The 20,358-nt window shown below is 47.6% G+C and overlaps 1 protein-coding gene across 3 annotated transcripts in view; it reads left to right on the top strand.

Moving 5' to 3' along the window:
* The window catches only part of Itsn1 (intersectin 1), a 176,310-nt gene that overhangs the window by 107,206 nt on the left and 48,746 nt on the right, over window positions 1-20,358 (top strand). The window contains exons 19-25 of one of the 3 annotated variants that reach the window (XM_032900414.1): window positions 991-1,112; window positions 1,875-1,889; window positions 8,162-8,409; window positions 10,400-10,559; window positions 13,231-13,436; window positions 14,089-14,171; window positions 18,810-18,976. In XM_032900414.1, the coding sequence (XP_032756305.1) occupies window positions 991-1,112; window positions 1,875-1,889; window positions 8,162-8,409; window positions 10,400-10,559; window positions 13,231-13,436; window positions 14,089-14,171; window positions 18,810-18,976 (1,001 nt within the window). Of the gene's footprint in view, window positions 1-990; window positions 1,113-1,874; window positions 1,890-8,161; window positions 8,410-10,399; window positions 10,560-13,230; window positions 14,172-18,809; window positions 18,977-20,358 lie in introns of those variants that run through there. The other 2 variants (XM_032900412.1, XM_032900413.1) reach the window with 2 other exon arrangements.

Here is a 20,358-nt window from a genome sequence, read left to right as displayed (position 1 = left end):
AACACGATGTGTTTGCTCCCTGAGCACACAGTGGGGCAGGGGGGTGAGGTGTAGTGCTGGTCAGGAACCACCCCTTCCTAAGGTGCTATAGCCGGAGGGAGTCCAGGGCAACAGAGGAGAGATGAACTTACTGTCTGATGGCTCTGCTGTAGTCTGAAGAGGAATTTATCAATCCTTTAATCTCAGGGGTCACCGAAGTCCTTGGGCCGCCTCCTCTCAGTGTGAGCTGAGGATTGGTTTTCCCCTTGGGTCAGTAGGAACCTTTGCACCTCACAGGGATAATATCTTCCTCACTGCTCTTCAGATACAATGGGTGTCAAGTTACATGCAGCGTGTATATAGAACAATTCTAAGGGCTGTAATTAACTGTTAGCCAAAGTCCAAGAAGTGTCTTCTGCCTGAATGCATCTTAAATTTTTCATTTGATTTAAAGTCTAAATTATTTTCATTAGGATTCACCCTTGGGCTTATTCTTTCCCCAGAAATGCAGAAGACTCAGTTCAGCAGAGTTGTGGGGACGTTATGTGAGGTCAGCACTTAGGTTTATGTGATGCTGTTAAGTGCCCCAGAGACCAACATTTGCCTGTTGATGTGGAAGGTGTTTCTCTTCCTCTTCCCCTGCAAAAGTGCTCTCTGGCTGACCAGATCTGCTGTCACACACGAGCAACGCCCTGGGTGGGGAGCAGAGTCTGTTGATGATTTACAGATGTGCATTGCTTGAGCCCACGCCAAGAGGCAGAGAAAGACTTTCTGGGCTTTCTCGCCCACCACGTTCAGCCCTGGCGGCTTGTTTGTGGAATCTACTGATGAACTCCACATGGTTAGATGCTTCTGTCAGAGTCCACTCTCTTTTGGCATTCCATGTGTGCTTCAGAAATTCCCTGAATGGGTGGAAATATTTCCAATACACAGCAGACCGTAGCGCTAACAGCTGTCCACCTTGGCATATGTCAGTGCTTCCTGTAATGTGTCCCTCCTCTTCCCTAACAGAGAAAGGTCCGCTTACAATCTCTGCACAGGAGAGTGCCAAGGTGGTGTATTACCGAGCGCTGTACCCCTTTGAGTCCAGAAGCCATGACGAGATCACCATCCAGCCAGGAGATATAGTCATGGTAAGAGAGATGGCAGCCAGTGTGTGCCAGAGGTGGCCCTCTGTCCTCGCTTGGCACTTTGTGACACAATTAGGAAACCACCAACAAGCGCATGTAAAGGGAAAGTTCTCTTTCAGAGGTGTATCTCAGTAGCACTTTAAATACAGTTATTAAATACGGTGTTCCGATTGCACCCCAGCATGGTGCCCAAGGCTAGCACTAGCCGCATGCTATGAAGAGTCTTTTAAGAAGTAGTTACGGATGCAGAGATCTCTCATCCACGGCTGCCCATAAGAACCTTTGAGCCAAAGTGTTGGGGACAGTAATGGGTTAAATATAAACAATCTGGATTACTACTTAGAAAATTAATGAACATACAGTTCCGCTTTGTCGCAGTTTTTATTCTTTGTATATATTAACAGTTTCATGTAGTCTTTGAATTGTAGCATTATATAAGAACTCGTTTTAAGAAGAAAGTAAAGCACTGTGGTTGATCCATTTTCTAAATGACAGCCTAAGTTTCTTAGAAGTAACTGAAAGTGAAGGCCTGAGGGACGAGACAAATGTGGTTTTCATACTAGGGAATCTGCGTTTTAATGAGAAACTATTGCTTTAGTGTGGGACCTACCATCTCTGCAGGCAACAGTGACACTGACCGCTCTTCCTGGGTTGGCTAGCTAACCCTGGTTTGATTTGATGAGTAGAGCATAGATGAACTCTAAGGTGCAACATTTCATTAAACATCTTTTGCCTTGCTTTTAAACCTTTGCTTTCCTGGTGGAGGTTAAAGGGGAATGGGTAAGTGCCCCCTGTCAGGAAGTCCACCTCCCACTCTGTGTCTTGTTCTTTGAATCACTTTAACTGTGTAAGTGAGCAGATCTTTGGATGTGTGGCCGTGGTAACATGTTGGGGTTCATACCACAGAGTTGGGCTGAAAAGAAGTGTATGTGGCAAGGGTTTGTGTTGCCAGTTTCTGTTTGCTGGGCTCTGCAGAGCAATCTGCAGGTTCTGTTCTTGTCAGGTTCCACCTAACACCAGGAGTCTCAGGTGCATTAAATTGAAAATGAGATATTTGACACTGTTACAAGAGATTAGCAAGATTTCCTGGCTCACAAAACCTACCTACTTACTTACTGACACAAGGTCTCATGTAGCTCAGGCTAGCCCAAGCTCACTATGTAGCCAAGGCTGGCCTTGAACTCCCGACTGTCCTGCCTCCACACCTAAGATGCATGAACATGAGAACGATGAAGCCTGACAGGCTAATTATGGCTCTCTTGTCATTGCATAACCCAGGCTCACTCACTTGTGTCAGCACTGTGACCATTGGCTTCTCAGACCCCTCAGAACTTCTTTGAAAACAGCAGACTTACCCTTTAGTCACCATGCTGCCCCTTGAGATACGGGGAGTCTTGGGAGGAGCTGAGGAGCCTTACAAATGCTTTGCTTTTAGACCAGTTTGCTTCCAAACTACCTTTTCATTGTTAACAATGTAATGTGCCATCTTGTCACATTCTGAATGTTTGATTATACAAAGAAATAGAAGATGGTGTCTGCCATTTGAATATCTAGATCCTTTTTGGAAAAGGCATGAGAAACAAGAACCCAGGCTGTAATGAAGTTGCCCGTGACTGTCCAGTAACCTAGGAACTTAAAGAGGAAAGAAATCTGTGAACTGATGTGGAATCTCGTGACTGAGGCTACCTAGCTGCTCGTCTCCTTGTCTGAGGCTTAAAGCGTAAGCAATAAATGGCCTCTCTTTTGATGGGGACATCGCCATCCCCGGGGGATGAAGTTTGGCGTTTGTCATGCATTGCCCAAGCAATTGGACGAGCAACCAGAGCGACCTCACTCGCTGCCATTTTTACAAGCAGACCACACAGCAGCTGAGCATCTGAATGCTGTGCCAGGCAGTGTCAGCCATGTCAGGATTACCCAGGGAGTCTCAGAAAAGTAACTGATGGCCAGCCAGCTTAGGAAAGGAGCGTGCGTGCCAGCCTGACCCTACCTGTCCGATTCCTGTAGCCACAGAAAGCTGGGAGGAGAGAGTCCGTTCCACAAAGCTGTTCTCCAGCTTTCACTTGCTCTCTGCCCCCGCCCCCTCTGACCACCTCCACATACCATGCACTCTTGCATACATAAAGCCTCCTTTTTTCCTTCTTTCTATCTGTCTGCCTGTTCTTTCTGTTTTTCTTTCAGCTATGCCTTGCTTAGGCCATAGGCACTCGGGGAATTTTCAGTTCATACACAGTTGAGAATTGTCTGTAGCCCTTTCACTAGGGAATGAGTTTCATGAGCCAATGATGTAGCCCCCACCCTTGTCCTGTCAGAACTTATCCTATCTGGTTTCTAGAGACAATTCAAAGTCCCAGGGCTTTTTTCATAGTTACAGCTGCCCAGTCATCTGTCCTGAAGGCCATCGTATAAATGCTGCCAGTCCCCTGCCTCCTCTACCCTTCCCCCCAACCCCAGCCCTGGGATTACAGGCATGTGCTACTGCTCCTGTGCCACCACACCTGGCTTTTATATGGGTTTTAGGGACCCAGACTCAGGCCCTCACGACTGTGTAGCAATAGATTGCACTCTTTTCTATTTGTGAGTGAAGATAGTCTTAAAAAGTGAGTTCCAGGACAGCCAGCGCTGCACAAAGAAAACAAACAAAATGACAGCAACAACAAAAACCCTTTTCCAGGGAACTGGAGAGATGGCTCCGTGGTTAAGACTACTGGCTGTTCCAACAGAGAACCCAGGTTCAATTTCCAGGACCCACATGACAGCACATATCTGTCTGTAATTTCAATTCACTGGCCTCTGACACCATCACACAGACATACTTGCCAGGAAAACACCAGTGAACATACATACATACATACATACATACATACATACATACATACATACATACATACAACATAAGAAAATGTCTTCTTCCACCTTCTTTATATTTCCACAGTGCTAACACCCGAGCCCAGCTTGTCTCGTAGTTGGTCTGAATATCGCTGCTGTTGTGAGAGGCTCATGGACACATTTCAAATAAAGTTTTATGGAGCCAGGCTCGTGCATTCATGTTGTCTACAGCATCTCACATGCTACCTCAGCAGACTCGCTTAGTTACACGAAAGGAAACATTCCCTGTCCTCTATGCTCCTGCCTTAGAGAAGTCAAACAGGCAGAATGTCCATGCACAAAGTTTAAACATCATCATAAACATAAAGCTAAAATAGAGCCACCATATGACCCACCTGTACCATTCCTGGTCATATATACATAGGACTCCATCCTACCCCACAAGCTGCCTGGCCCCTCTGTATCCACTGGTACACTGTTCCCAAGAGCCAAGGCATCCTCATAGGTGTCTGTCAGCGGTGGGTGGAGAACAACAGCGTGGGACACACACAGTGGAGTTGGGAAGAACTGGGACCGTCATACTGGGTAGGACAACCCAGGCACGGGAAGGTGAGAGCTGTGTCCTCCTGCATGTGAGGATCCTAGGACCTTCAGCTTGGCCTGCTTAACTTGTGGTAACTATAGAACTGAGGGAACGAAGGGGGCCTTGAGCGAGGGGGGCTGTAGGATATAATGATGTGAGAGTGTGGTAGGGGGTCCGGGGACTGCTGGGGTGGAAAGGCTAAGTCAGGGAGGGGGTGTAGGATGAGAAAGGAGGGGTCAGCATGATGGAGAGTTACCGGGATGAAGGAGGCAGGCCAGTCTACCAGTTATTGTAAGCCAGCTTAAGAGCTAAGAGTTAAGGGCTTGGAGGAATTGCTCAGTAGTTAAGAGTACACTCTTCCTGAAGTCCATGATGATTTCAGTTCTATTCTAGCTTTGGGCCAAGCACCCATAACAGGCAACTCTTAGCCCCTGTAACTGATCTGATACCCATCTCCTAGCCTCCAAGGACACACACGCATGCATACCTGTGCTCACAGATGTTTTAAGTTTTCAAAAGAGTTTGAAGGGATGGTTGGATAATGGGTGGGAGAGAGTGAGGAGTAGACCCAGAGTCCCACAGTCCACCTTCAAATCTATTGACCAAAACCTAAAGCTCTCTCGCTGGGTTCCGTCACCCTTCAGTGATGTCACCCTGATGAAGGAAATAGTGTCCAGGAATGTCATTCAAAGTCGTTAAAGACGCAAATGTAGTAGCATCTGGAACCAAGTTGGGAATTTAAGAAAACCAGAGCTCCCTGATGAAATGGTGGTGGGTGCACCCAAGCTTTAATCAAACCAATTTCAATCTGCACACATCTGACTTTCACGCCCAGCAGGCACAGTCGATAGTGTGCGCTTAGTACTGTTTTGTAGACAAACTCTGAGCCAAGTTCCAGAAATATGAACAGAATCCAGGGTCTGTGCTTCAATTCCATGATGTTCTATCAGAATTACTCCCAGAAAAATTGGGATTAATGGGTTAGACCTAGTTAGATAAATTAGACTAAACTTGTTCATTAAAAAGAATGAGAATCCCTCTTAAAAGCCACAATGGGTGAGCCTGCTTTGTGTGAAAGTCTGTGTCATAGCTTGCCGTGTTAGTTTATGTGTTTAACCTACTCGGTCTATCATACTCTTATATTTTTCCAAAGTTAGATTGGCATTTTTGGCAAAGTTTTCCAAATTCAAGAAGAACTGTCTCTCATTCTCATGTTGATCCTCTGTTTTCCAAGTGGAAGTGTTAGGAATGAATGCCTGCTGCCTGCTCTGGACCTTAGTGGTAGTCATTAAAATGGGCTGATCCCACGAGAGTAAGTTCACATTCCTGAGACCGAGCCTGGGCCGTTGTTGAGGGCAGTGAGTTTCCTCGGCTAAAAGTGAAGTCCATGATGATTTCATCGTTGCCTTGGAGATCGTAGCTCTTGTTGGTGAAGCCAGATCTGAGCTCAGGGTTCCTTCTCTAGCTCCTGAGGATACTTGGTGTGGTTTCTCACTTGTAGTTGGGGCTAGACCTTTCCTTGAAGTAGCCCTTGGGACTTCTGATGTGATTCCTGTGTCCACTCAGAGTCTCATTAACCAGGCAAAGGGATGACAGTAGATCCTAGGTCACAGTGATATCAAGCAGTTGGCATTTGTAGCAGTGATCATTCCCAAAAGACAGTAATCAGATGCTAAATGGGTCCCTCTAGGAGATGGCCTATGGTAAGTTCCTCACGGGGTCAGAGTTTGCCCGGCTGAGAGCAGACCTTGCCTGCAGTAGTGTGGGATTACCATTTGATATTGCATGCTGCAGTGACCCTGGCAAGAAGTAACAGGCTTCTGGAGCGGAGAACTGAAATTGTTTAGAGTGAACTAGGTTGAAACAGGGCCCCAGGACCAAAGTTTAGATGTGAGAACATCGTACAGAGTCAGAGTTGGATTTTAAAATTGTGTTTTTTAAACTTTTTTATGTGCCAGGCAGAGTTACAAAGACTTATCAGAAGTCGGGAGTGGTGACACACATCTTTAATCCCAGCATTTGGGAGGCAGAGGCAGGCAGATCTCGGAGTTCCATGCCAGCCTGGTCTACCAGGGGAGTTCCAGGACAGCCAGGGCTACACAGAGACCCTGTCTGAAAAACAACAAGATGTATCCATATTAGACAGGCATGTCCTAGACAAAGACACTGAGGAGCTAGAAGTTAACCTTGCCCAGTTTGTACAGGTAACGGCTACAGAGCCTGTGAGGCCATCTATAGGCAGAGCCCTGGTTTCACCATGCTCAACGGTGCTGCTTTGTGTTTAACGTAAGCTCCTAACTTCTCCCACCTGACTTTTCCTTTAGTCCTCAGGTGGAGGTAGGAGAGCTTGGCCACCGAATCCACTCAGGGTGCATGTACTTAGCTTAGAAGCAGCCGTGTTTCCAGTGCCTGCCCGGCAGTGGCGTGTGTTGTGAAGCCATCAGTAACCATAACCCAGGAGGACAGAGCAGCCCAACTACTTCAGTTCAGCACCAGAGTAACTCCAAGCAGAAGAACGCGGTTATTTATAAGTAACTGGGCTGCCTGGAAAAGGGGAAGAACCAGACAATGGAGGGAGTTGAGTGGGAAGCATGAGTGTGAGTAACAGTGACCAAAACGAAAAGCAAAGCCAGCCCCCTTGGAAGTACAGCATGGGACTGGAGGATCCTCCTTTTCCTGTGGAGACTTCTCGGCCTTAAGTTATGTTTTAGAGAGACGACTCAGCAATTTAGGAGCACCCTTCAGTGGACACAGGTCTGACCCAAGTGGTCTGTTTAGACCCTGTTCCTGTGGCTGTTTGAAAAGTCAGGGAAGTGTCAGATGGCCTCGGCTCTGGGCCACACTGCAGGCATAAGAATAGGACTCACTGGACTCGGTACTGGAGCCAGGTTTCTGATTGAGCTCGCCTTGTCCTCCAGAGCCATTTCCCCATGCTTGTAAGCCAGGGGGTAACTGCAGGGATAAGTAGGATGACTTGGGCCGTTTCGAATGCTTCCTCTGGGGCAGCACTAAGGTCAAACACAAGCACTAGATATGCACTCCATAGTAGATGACCCCTCTGAACATCTCCAACAGAAGGCCCTGTACTTTATGGAATGTTGTGGATTTTAAAATTGTAGCCTCTAGGAGAATTCAAGCGCTGGTGGCCATGACTAAGCAGTGCTTCGTCCCCTCGTCTTGTATCTGTGGAGCTCTTAATGGCTGTCGTTTTATGTTTATCCTCCTGGTCTCTGTGCTGAGTAAATGCTCGTTAGTGGAGGTCTGAGAATGCTAGCTTTTTGTTGGTTGCACTCTTCACTTGAAATACTAAAAACCAAGTCAAATTGTCTTTACTAACTGTGTAACTTCCTGAGTTATGAAGCCTGCCAGGTGGATTCCCACTTCAGAATATTGGGCTTTGAGTAGATGCCTGAGGTGAGGTCCTTTATCTCATCTCCCATTAGGAGCTCGGGAAGGGAAAGCCAGGGTAGAGCATGCGTCACAGAGCTTGCCACTTCTGTGGTCACTGAGACTAAGATGAGAACTGTCTGTGCCATGTGTCAGTCAGGGCAGAGGCTTGTGGCTTTGTTGTGGTGAGGCGATTAGTGTGTTCTAAGGTTGGCTGTTTTCCATTTAAGTGAGGCATTATGACTTCCCACAGGTGGATGAAAGCCAGACCGGAGAGCCAGGATGGCTTGGAGGAGAACTGAAGGGGAAGACAGGATGGTTCCCTGCAAACTATGCAGAGAAGATTCCAGAAAATGAGGTTCCCACTCCAGCCAAACCAGTGACCGATCTGACATCTGCCCCTGCCCCCAAACTGGCTCTGCGTGAGACCCCTGCTCCTTTGCCAGTGACCTCTTCTGAGCCCTCCACAACCCCCAACAACTGGGCAGACTTCAGTTCCACGTACGTTACATGCTGTTCATGGCAGTTTGTAGAGTCTCTGTTCCTCTCTGAAAGGAAGATGGTGTGTGTTCATGACCCTTCCTCTGGCTGGCCTACTGACAACTTGGGGTTGTTGGCTTCTCAACTACATTTAGTAATGCCATTGCCAAACAGAGATTTACCAGGGTACAAAATAGAGCCAGCAAAAAAAAAAAAAAAAAAATAGAGCCAGCTATGGTTTGTCTCAACATATCTATAGTTCTCATTTGGGGGAAGAAATGGAGAAATACAACTTCCTAATAATCTATCTTGACAATCATGTTCGTCAGCAAAAAATTCAGTAATTTCCTGCAGGCCAGGAACTGATATTATTTTTGTTAGTCAGGAACTAAAATTGCAGTCAGTCGTGTGTTTTGAAATAAGACAGAAAGCTGTTTCCACAGAAGTTCTGCTGACTGAGTGTACAATGTAAACAAGTGCGCCTTCCTTGCCCGCTGCAAGGCTCTGCCCTTGGTCATCAGGAAATGGCATTTGGCAAACAGCATGTAAGCAGAGGCATCCATTCACAGAGAAGCCACTGTAGTGCCAAGGAAGTCTTAGTGAACCCCAAAAGACCAGTCAGGAGCCGATCTGATGCAATCACTCCTGGCCCTTTATTCACAATAGCTCAGACTCCGCCCACAGCTGACACGCAGGACAGTTTTGGTGAGAGAAGCCCCCAACATTTCTGGGGCACGGTCTTATGGAAAGTAGCAAGCGCAGGGGAGTGGTGTGGAGGTCGGAGGGTGAGTGTCTCTAGCCTGGCACACATTTAATTGTGGGGGCTACTATGGCCTTTAGCACAATTGGCTGGTGCTGGGAGTCAGACCATAGACTTAACTTCTGCTCCCTCTGCATTGGTGGGTGTGAGGCAGAGGCAGGCTGTAACCTAGGGGGTGCAGATTTGTTGGGGGGATAACCTAAAAACACTGGATCGGATTGGGGAGATTAACCTGGAGACACGGGTCTTGTTGGGGTAGCCTAGAAACTGCAGCTCAGGTTTTATTGGGGGGTGGGGGGACTTGGAAACTAATGCCTTTATCTGAGTTCAAACTTAAGTCAAGCTCTCTAAAATGGAGTCTGAACTTAAAAGACTTGGTCTCTCACCCCACCTAGACTTCCATTTGTCCATCCATGACCTACATGTGTAGCTGTTCAAATATATGTCAAACTGGTGGGCAGTGAATGTATGAGTGGGAGGGGTTGTTTTCCCCTTGAACAAATAACCTTCAGAAACACACATGGAAGGCCAGGAGTCCAGTCATGTTTTCAGAGAAAGATTAGATGGAGCAAACAGAGGGAGGAGGAAGAGTTAACAGCCCAGGAAGGAGGACGTGGAGGGCAGGGAGGGCGCAGGGAATCACAAAGTGTTCTCGGAGAACTTTCAGACTGAGGCTGAGGGTGCCTGAGACCCCGCCCTGTGGAGGGGGTCTGCTTAAGAGGCAGCTAGCCTCCAGCCTCAGCTCCAGCCACACACTGCTCCTTGCTTTGGCCTTTGCTCGGGAAGCTCCAACTGAGTCACACAGAGCTGATCTGCGCTGGTCTTTGTGATGGGCTCTCCTATAACTCAGGCTAACTTCAAGTTATCAGATGATCTGGAGCTACAGTTACAAGTGTGCACTGCCACGCCTGCCATACACGTGGCTGGGGACAGAGTCTGGGGCTGTGTGCATGGAGATAGCGGTGTTTGCGGTTGGCCTTGTTTCTTTGAAGCATATCACCGTGTGTGTGTGCACATGCGTGTGCATGTACGTGTGTGTGCGTGTGTGTGCACGTGTGCATGTGTGTGTGCACGTGTGCATGTGTGTGTGCACGTGTGCATGTGTGTGCACGTGTGTGTACATCTGTGTCTGTGTGTGCGTGTACGTGTGTGCGCGCGTCTGTGTCTCTGTGTGTGTGTATGTGTGTGTGTGCCTCCTGTAGTGCCAGGACTAGGAAGTGCTTACGGTGTGTGCTTTTCTTTTCCTTCTAGGTGGCCCAGCAGCACAAATGAGAAACCAGAAACGGACAACTGGGACACGTGGGCGGCTCAGCCTTCTCTGACTGTACCCAGTGCTGGCCAGTTAAGGCAGAGGTCGGCCTTCACACCAGCCACAGCCACTGGCTCCTCCCCTTCTCCCGTCCTGGGCCAGGTAGGAGCAGCTAGTGAACACTGAGTGTGATCTGCACCCAGTGTTGTCACACCAACGGTCCCAGCAGACATTCGTTGGCAATGTCATTTACAAGCAGTCTCCTTCTACGAGGCTGGGTTGGCTGACTGAACTTAGTTCAGAAAGCTGAGACTTATTGTAAACCTCAGAGTGCAGAGGGCTTAAACTCTCCTGTCAGTGTCTTTCTGAGTAGCTTCATTGAAAAGCTGTCACCAAGGCTGCAATGTCCATAGATAAAAAAGGTATGAAAACTGCCCTGGGGAGAGCCAGGGAGTGTGTCAAGAATTCTGGGACAGCCCATTTGGCTACCGTAGGGGGTGTTATTGTAAACATTTCTCCTTTAGTTAATGTAATGATGATAAAAGAATAAAACCAATCAATCAAACAGCAAATGCCCATCCTACAGGCTCCAGGAGGCCACTGGGAGTTCCTGTTCTAAAAATGCTTAGATTGTAGGGGCTCCCAGGCTCGTGGGGAAGTGGTGGGCAAGAAGACTGCAGCTGCTTAGCAGCAGTGCTCCCCAGGGTGCTCATCGTGGAAGCCTAGACACTGCTGGATTCCTGTGTCCAAGCCACGCAAAGGGGGGAAGGCAGAGCAGGCCCCAGGCCATCAGGTCAGAGGCAGGAGCCCAGGAGCCACAGTGAGGGTTGGGGAAGGACGACTAAACAGCAGGGAGCCTTTCTGCCCACTCTCAGCACCAGGGAGGCACGGCCCCTGAGGCATAAGAACTGAGGGGACCAGAGTGAGTTCCAGAGCCTGGGGGAGAGTGAGATGGTCTTGTTATCAATGCCCGATTAGGGGGAAAAGACCCCTAGGGATAAGTAGAATCCATCTCTTGGTGACTTGAAGGGGAGGGGATGAAGTCAGTCCAGATTGCCGTGCAGTAAGAGGAAGCTGAGCCCTGAGAGGCCTGCTGCCTTCTGAGGGCAGAGGAGTGAGGCAGAGAAGAAAGCACAGTGACCTGCAGTCCCTGTGAATGAGGAGCAAGCCCTCGGGCCTTGGTAGTAGAGAGGCTTAGGAATTGAACAGGGAAGGGTAAGGGATTCCCTAGGAAACTAAACTCAGCATTCTCTAGCAACATTACCCAGCTCGAGACTGGAGATCGCGGAACTCTGTCCTCCTACTGTCAGGACAGTCACAGCAAAGGCTGTGCTAGGTCTTTTCTGAACATTACAGCAGTCTTCAGAAGAGTGCTATCCATTCGGTAGACGTGGAAACTGAGGCTTGGAAAAATTTCTCAATTGCTTAAATGTCATGGAATTCGCAAGTGTTGAACCTGGGATTCAGCCCTGTGTTCTTGTCTGACTTTGGGCTGTTTCAGAAACGCAGGGAAGGGTACTAGGGAGACGTCCAGAACAGCTACAAGGCCCAGAGCAAGGCTTCCCTTTCATCCTGGCCTGGAAGTCCCTGAATTCATTGAAAAGATTAGACAAGGCATAAACTGTGGATGGGGTGGGGACGGGCTGTGGACAGAGAATAGTGGTGCTGGGGCTAAAACGGGAGTCAGAGTGCCGTAGGCCTGAGGAGGTAAGAATCTGTGCAGCACAAGGGTTAAGGATCACACACTCATGGGAGCTACTGACCAGTTCTGCGTTTTCCTGTTTGTCCAGTCAGATCTTAATGCAGAACTAAAAACCGCTTCAGGCAAGTGCAGGTGGCTCTGGACCAACTGTCCTTGGGCGTTAACTTTTGTTCTTTACCTATTTCTCGATAGCTGAAGTGGGACTTGCTCTGTTTGTTTCTTTAAGTCATCACAATGATCTGAAATAGACACTAAGTGCCTCACCTGCCTTTGCAGCCTTGTCTCCTGCTCCACCCCTTCATGAGCCGAGGCTACCCTCAGCCCCGCATCCTGCTCCTCCTCCTGGACCACTTGCTGTGCACGCAGCTCGCCACCTCAAGGCCTTTGCCCGAGCTGTGCCTTTGGCCTGGAGTGCCCTTCTGCAGCCCTAGCTCTCAAAGCCCTTCAAGGCCCACCCCAAATGCCTCTTCCCCTGTGACAGACACTGTCCCTGGTGCCCACGGCAGGGTTCGTCCTTTGCCCTCTGACCCTGCAGGGAAACAGAACTGTTGTGTGATGTATTTCACTCTACCAGACGATACACTTGGCTGTGTTTATCTGTTCCTTGCTCACTAAGTTCCTTACTAGAGAATATTTTTACAGCACTCCAAGGTTAATAAAACGCTTTATCCAAACTATGTGGAGAGAGCAGAAACGATGTTTTCTTCATTCTTGTAATTGCAGTGTCTGGAATTATGGGAAATAAAGAAAGCACAGTCCAGTGCATGTCCTGTCTGCACATGTCCACACAGTGCAGTCAGTTCCTAAATGTCTGTGCCATTACATTGAAATACAAAAAAGACTTAGAGCAAATGGGACTGGAGCAGTGTGGCCCCATAGCCTCTGGGAGTGGCAGTGGGTTTTTGTCTCCACTTTTGAAATGAGCAATTGCTAAGAAACCATGAGGTGCCTAGCACTCATGTCGGGCTGGGGCAGTGTCCTGTGTGTGTGTGTGTTGTGTGTGTGTGTGTGTGTGTGTGTGTGTGTGTGTGTGTGTGTGTGTGTGTGTGTGTGTGTGTGTGTGTGTGTGTGTGTGTTGGTTGGTAACAAGCCACAGAGTAATCATGGTTCCTTTATGTCGTTCCACACAAGGGTGAAAAGGTGGAAGGGCTCCAAGCACAAGCCCTGTATCCCTGGAGAGCCAAAAAAGACAACCACTTAAATTTTAACAAAAGTGATGTCATCACCGTTCTGGAACAGCAAGACATGTGGTGGTTTGGAGAAGTTCAAGGTCAGAAGGGTTGGTTCCCCAAGTCTTACGTGAAACTCATTTCAGGGCCCGTAAGGAAATCCACAAGGTATTTTTACTTATCTGCTTCTATCTGGTGAAAACAGTATTAGAAGTTATTGTTTGTGCTAGTTAAGGTTAATGGAGGGGGGCCGTGGGTTGACTGTCTCCTGGAAAAGCAGACTATATTTATGAAATACAGAAAGTGAGTCTGTTCTCGGGAGCCATAGTTCCCCCCTGGCGGGGAAGCCTGTGTATCTGTTCTGCAGCTGACTTGTAGAAGAACCCGGATTGTTGGGGATGTTGACTTTATGCTCAGTACCAAATACGTGCAAATACTTAAGGTCAAGGCCTCTGGGGAAGCAGTGGATGAGTGTGGAAGAGTGAAGTGTCTGCATGGAACAGAGAACCCTACGGTTGTTATTGACTATGCTAACACTTAAAGATGTCCAGAACCAGCCGGTGGCTATCAGAGGTCACAGCTAGGGAGATAACCTCATGGTTGCTTGTGGTCAGTGATGAAGACACTTGTACTGAGCTGGTGGGTCCAGCAGAGCAAGGGGGAGAAGCCCAGCCTGGGTTGGTGGCCGCTGGCACCCCTCTCTGTGTTCTAACCCCACTGCAGGTGACCGCCACAGCTGTGGACTCGGAGCTTTCAGAGAAAGTGGCGTCATTTGATATTCAGATGAGAACTAAAACACTCTTTTCTTCCCTTCTTACAGCGTCGATACTGGCCCTACGGAAGGTCCCTCTAGTCTAAAGAGAGTGGCTTCCCCAGCCGCCAAGCCAGCCATTCCTGGAGAAGGTGAGGACCTGGGTGTCCGGCTCCTTAGAAGGTGGGGGACATTGAGTGCAGACTGTCAGCGTTCATAATGACTAGGTCACTTTACACAGGCTCCCTTCAGCCTCCTGAACACAGAGGTAACAGAGATTGCGCTCTCCCATGTAAACTACTTTATGAAGTCCTTCCAAAATAGTGCTAGAGGCACTGATCATCCAGAACTGGATTCTCTGCTTCTATCTGGCATCGAGAGAAGCCCAGCGCATTCCTTAAGGATCAGGTCTGAGCATACGTCCCTCGTGGCCTCGCTTCCCTAGTAGCGGTCTCTGATTATACGGATAACTGTGCTTCATTCAAACTGACTGGGCAGTTCAGGGATGCTCTCGGGACCCTGAATGCGAAGGTCCACTCCAGCTGAGGCAGGAAATCTGTCCTCAGTGTGAGTAACCAAGCCAGATAATTTATGCCCAAAGCATTCATTTTTAGTATTTATTACACAAATAATTACTTTTTTCCTCTGGTCTCTCCGTTGTATGGCATAATCCTAGATATCATATACCAGGCTATAGAGGGAGGTATTATCTAAGTTTTGGGGGTTTTTTTGTTTGTTTGTTTGTTTTGTTTTGTTTTGTTTTGTTTTTGGGTTTTTGTTTTTGTTTTTGGTTTGTTTTTTTTTCCTTTTTTCGGAGCTGAGGACTGAACCCAGGGCCTTGTGCTTGCTAGGCAAGCGCTCTACCACTGAGCTAAATCCCCAACCCCATCTAAGTTTTTTAAATGAACTAAACCAACATAATCGAGGCCTCACTGGCCTTTTGCATGGTCACGCAGTAGGCAACAGCTGACGCTGCCACCTGAGCTAAGCACCCATGTGGCAGTGCGACAGGCTCTGCTTCCTGGTGTCAGTGGAGGTGCATGGTGACCTCCTCACAGTGAAGACAGGGTGTGCTCAGTGCCCTGCAGTAAAGTGTTGCGTTCCTCAGAGACTCTGCCAGTGGAAAACAGAACTCTTGGAACAGTTGCTTCAGCGGAGGCAGCCCAGGTGAAGGTTTAGCCAGTTCAGACTCGGGACAGTGCGCCCTTCTCAAAACAATCAAAGTAACTATTGTTTACAAAAATATTCCAGCTTTTCCACATAATTTATTATTTATTTTATGTGAATATGTATTATTATATGAGCTCTTAGGATAATCTATTATTGTAAAAATATAGGGGTTGGGGATTTAGCTGAGCAGTAGAGCGCTTGCCTAGCAAGCACAAGGCCCTGGGTTCGGTCCCCAGCTCCGAAAAAGAAAAAAAAAAATATATATATATATATATATATATATATGTATGTATGTATGTATGTATGTCTTTCCCCCATAAAATCACTAGATCCCCACTAGGATCAGCACCTCAGTGCCCCATGACATCTGCTGGATATCTTAATTCTCAGTCAGCAAAGCCCCTCACCTGCTCTGCTCCATCCCCTATCACACTGCTGAAGGCCTCTCTTTGAGCCGTCAGCAATCTCTCTACCTGCTAGTTCCCAAAAGCAGGTTTCCATGCCAGAAACATACATCTCAACTCCGTGGTGGCCCAGACCAGCTGCCCCACACTCCATTACACTTAAATCTGCACATGAAAGAACACACAACACAATAACCTCTGATCCAGTTGATAAGATATAATTGCCCACCTAAACATACAAAGCCCAGTACACATCCATCCCTTAAGAACATTAATAACAACCTGTAAATACACAGAGCAGAATCTTAATGTCACCTGCCATGGCTTCTCACCCTCTCCCTCCTGTTTCTTCTCCTTTCTGTTCCAGTCTCCTCCTCTTCCTTCATACTTCTCTCCCACCCACCCTTCCTTCTCCTCCAATGACAGGCCTCCTTCTGTCCTGTACCTGCCCCTCACCTGTATTTTACAAATTCAATGGGGAGAAGGTTCTGGTGAAGTCACCTGAGTCCTGAGTACTGACTAGGCAGCTGTCCTTGGAGCAGTGGAAATAGCATCAAAATACAGATAACTCCAGGGCAAACCACAACAATAATTCCCTATACATAGTCACACTTTCTTAATAATTATCTCGGCACTATTAGAGCAAGTCAAAACCCTTTAGAAATAACATGCCTTCAGCCTAATTAAAAGCAAATTTTTCCTCTTTCTCAAAACAGCAATTGTAAAAACTTAGATGTATTGTATGTATTCAGGTCTCACTAGTGGGGGAGAATTCATATTCTGGCCCTCTCATAGTAATTACATGAAAGTAAGTAATTGCCTCTACTTCCTCATCTGTGAAGTGGGAATAATAACCACCCTTTGAGGGAGAAGTTATTATAGGAATTATGAGAAAACGCTTGAAACTTTTAGAATGAAAGCCAGCGAATGTCTGCTCTTCCTCTTTTTTCCTTATTTCCTTGCTTACTGGGAGAGCCACTTAGAGCAGTGAGCATTCTCATCAGACAGCAGTGTGGAAAACCATGTACAGAGACTGCCACCCTTGAGGTCTTAATAAATAGTTACGGCTAACCCGGCCTTAGTCTTAGAGTCAGGAAACAGAGCAGAGGCAGATTCCCATCTTAGATGGCTGTCTACTCTGAATGAATTAGGCAAAAGAAAACCCAGGAAAGACTGCTGGCCTTGTGGAGGGAAGGCTTGTGGGAGGATACTGGCATGAGAAATTCAGAGAAAGGCTATTTACAGATCAGTGAGCCTCTTATTACTAATACACTAAACATCGTCTAATTTAAACTGTAAACTGGGTTTAAACAGATTATCCATTCGGATAGAGCCAAGTAGTGGCTTGGGACCGGCCGGTGCCCCTCTGTAAAGTGTCCCCTGCAAGGAAGCCTGCTGGGAGCCTTCTGAAGTCCCTCATGGAGTCTTTCTCAGGGCCTGGCTCAGGGTGGGAACTGTATTGCTGCTCTTAGCTAGAGGTCCCATTTCTGAGTTTCCTATTTTGAAGACTACGCCAAGGTTTTAAATGGATTTAAAGAAGGTGGTTTGCCTATTGGATAATCCAGGAAATATATAGAGCACCCAGCATCCTATCAGAGATGGCCATATGGGAGTGGGCAGTCCAGGGGAACAGATGTCCCAGTCGATGTCCAGAACACTGAGAAATCAATAACTGTGTGAGTTACAGGCGAAAGGGGCCATCCTGCTAGAGCTCTGATCTCCAAGAGGTGCTGGTCATGTGCTCTCTCGAGTATGACTGTGGAGCATCAGGGCACCCACTTGGGTGGCCTGTGTCAGCTGTGGGGCCAACACACTTCTCCACAGTCAGTGCTGGCTGGCCTCAGCCCAGATCGCTAGTCACCTGCTTTTGAAGGAATCCTCTTGTGGGTAGGGATGTCCACTTAGCTCAGACTTTAGAGGCTTTGTTCTGTGTACTTATTTCAGTTTTCATCAGACAAACTCTTCACGTTAGCCAGGAGGAGCTGGCAAGATGGCTCAGCCAGTAACGTGCTTGTAGCCAAGCCTGACACCTCTGAGTGATCCCCAAAACCTATATGGTGGAGAGAGAGAACCAACTCCTTCAAGTGGTCATCTGACCTCCACACTGAGCCACAGGCAAAATCCTATAAATGTAAAATTGGCCAGTAGAGAACTGTATGCCAAAGCTCTAGCTGTTAGCCAGCCTTGCCATCTGCATTGAAGGGTTTTATCATAATATGTAATGTATGTTACAGTGTAACTAACAATACAGTGTCTGTTCTGAAATGCTTCATTTTGTAACTTAAAATACACAAAGGCCTGACAAAGTGGATGGAATGGGTGTCTCTTTCTGTAAATGTTTCGTACTTAGTGTTTAGGATTTGACTTGACTTTGTTCTGAGCCTCAGGGTCAATAGAAGCAAAGCCAAGTTCTGCTTTCAGTTACAGGGACCTGCTCCCATGGAGGAGCACACACCTCCCACTCCCACCATCAAGAACTCCGGGTCCACTCCGTGAGACCGCGTCCCGTGAATAGTCTTTAATGAGCTTGTTAAATATTATTGGTTATGTTCTTAGAAGGAGACATGACTCTTGTCATTAGTCCACTGTACCTGCTGGTTCAGCCTGGGGGACAGCAGATGCGCAGTCATCACCAGGTGCTCAGGGTTTTGTCTGGCTCTTAAATAGCCCCACCATTTGTATACATGGCGCTGTATGCTTCGGGTGTCACTGGGGCAGAGACGGTAAAAGGTGTATCATTTGATTGATATAAAGGATGAACTGTATTCGACTGTCTTCGAAAACTGCAACATGCTCCCCTCAAGACTGAAATGCAAACATTTGCCCAGCAAACCTTCATGTGGACACATCCTACCCCACACATAGCCCAAAGTAAACACTCACTCAGTGTTAACTGAAGCTAAGTGTGGAAACGTCTTTTACTTAAAGAGGCGATGTATGCAGCGAAATCACAGGTCGTTCGATGCTGCCAGGAGATGTGTAGTGCACCTGCGGCCTACATTCCTGTCCCGGTCCTCACAGCAGTCCTGTGTGTTACGTTAATATGTGCAGTAGGGGACATAGAGCCCAGGAATGGGGCAGCCCAGTGTCAAGCCATGCCTCTTGCTTCTCAAGTGGGCCTTGCCCTGTCTTCTTAAATCATAAACTTGCCTTTGCAAAGGTGTCTGGGATGCCGTTAAACAATCACGCTTTCTCCGTATCTCACTATTTCTCCAGAATTTGTTGCTATGTACACTTACGAGAGTTCTGAGCACGGAGATTTAACCTTTCAGCAAGGGGATGTGATTGTGGTTACCAAGAAGGATGGTGACTGGTGGACGGGCACAGTGGGCGAGACGTCGGGAGTCTTCCCTTCTAACTATGTGAGGCTTAAAGACGCAGAGGTAAACCCATTAACTGTTTCCTCTCCCTGTCTGCGCACTGGTTCTCTTGGCGGGCAGTCACAGTGTCTGATGGTGGGACACTGTGCTGGGTTCTGCTGAGCTCTGGAATGTGGTAACTAAAGTGGCCTGCAGCTGTCTGTCTCCTTCGGTGCTGTGGCCTCCTCCGTGCAGAACTCCAGGGTTACGTGGAGGCTGCACTCGGGGGCCTCCTCTTCATCACCCTGTTCCAGTGTTCAGTGCTGATCCCATTCCTGCATGTAGCCAGTTTGTGGTTTTGAGTAAATGTGCTTAATTAGTTCTTCTGGGCCATGCCCACAGCAGCACTTTGACCATGTAAAGGAAGGTGTTCTGGTGATACTGACCCCACAATAGAAGCTTTCTGCTCTGTGTTTAGAAAGACGTCAAGTTCCAGAAGGTCGGTATGCTTTCGACACTCCTGCTGCCCTTATAGGTTGGAAACGGCTCCTTAGATTTCTGAGTGCATAGGATGTGGTCTTGCGGTGGTAATCATAATGAAATGGTTGGGGTTGGAGGGTGGGTTAGAGTGGCCAAGTTCAAATGAGGGGAGTTCCGAGGTATAATTATAGCTGTCTAGCAGAAACGTAGAGACGAGCCCACAGGAGTGAACCTCAGTTTTTTCAAGGGCACTAAGTCCATAGTTGCTCTCTTCCCCCTCTCGTCTCCTAAGCACTGAGAGGTAACAGCTGACAGAGGAGAGGTGGCACCACCAAGTAGACATGAGTGGTCACGCACTCACTGTCATTTAAATGCCAAACTGAGTGCAGCTTGGCTTCCCTAGTGGCTTTGGCAAAGATGGGCCGTGTAATTTGTAGTGCATTTGCCTATGGCCTACTCACTGCAGGGGTGACTCTCATGTGCAGTTTGCTAAATCCTGGATGTTTGTTTAAGTCCACCCACTGCAGGATCTGGCAGAACGGAGATGGGGGAAAATGTTCCCTCAATGGCTTGAACTCCATAGATCTAGAAAGGGAAAAAATCCAACCCTTTCCCAGCCAGTGAGTCAGCTCCATTTAGATGGTGACGCCAGTTCTGACTGTCAGACTAAAAGCCTTTTGGATCAGGTCAAATCAAGGCCATCTGGTTCACATGGAAACTTATTTTTGTTTTATTCATCGAAACTTTGCCTAAGTTTTCTGTGTGGATGGATGGATGGATGGATGGATGGATGGATGGATGGATGGATGGATGGTACAGAGAAATTAGCCTTAATAAATATTTAAGTAACATAATAAAAATAAGCTGTTACACTGAAAACCAAAAGCTCTTTCTTACATTACATTTTAATACATTACAGCTTTCTGCCTAAAAGCATCCAAAGTCTGTATCAAAAACAGCAATCATTGTGGCTTTAAAGCCAATGA

This window comes from Rattus rattus, chromosome 4, assembly GCF_011064425.1.
Source record: "Rattus rattus isolate New Zealand chromosome 4, Rrattus_CSIRO_v1, whole genome shotgun sequence".
NCBI classification, from domain to species: Eukaryota; Metazoa; Chordata; class Mammalia; order Rodentia; family Muridae; genus Rattus; species Rattus rattus.
This window is presented reverse-complemented; position numbering and strand designations above follow the sequence as displayed.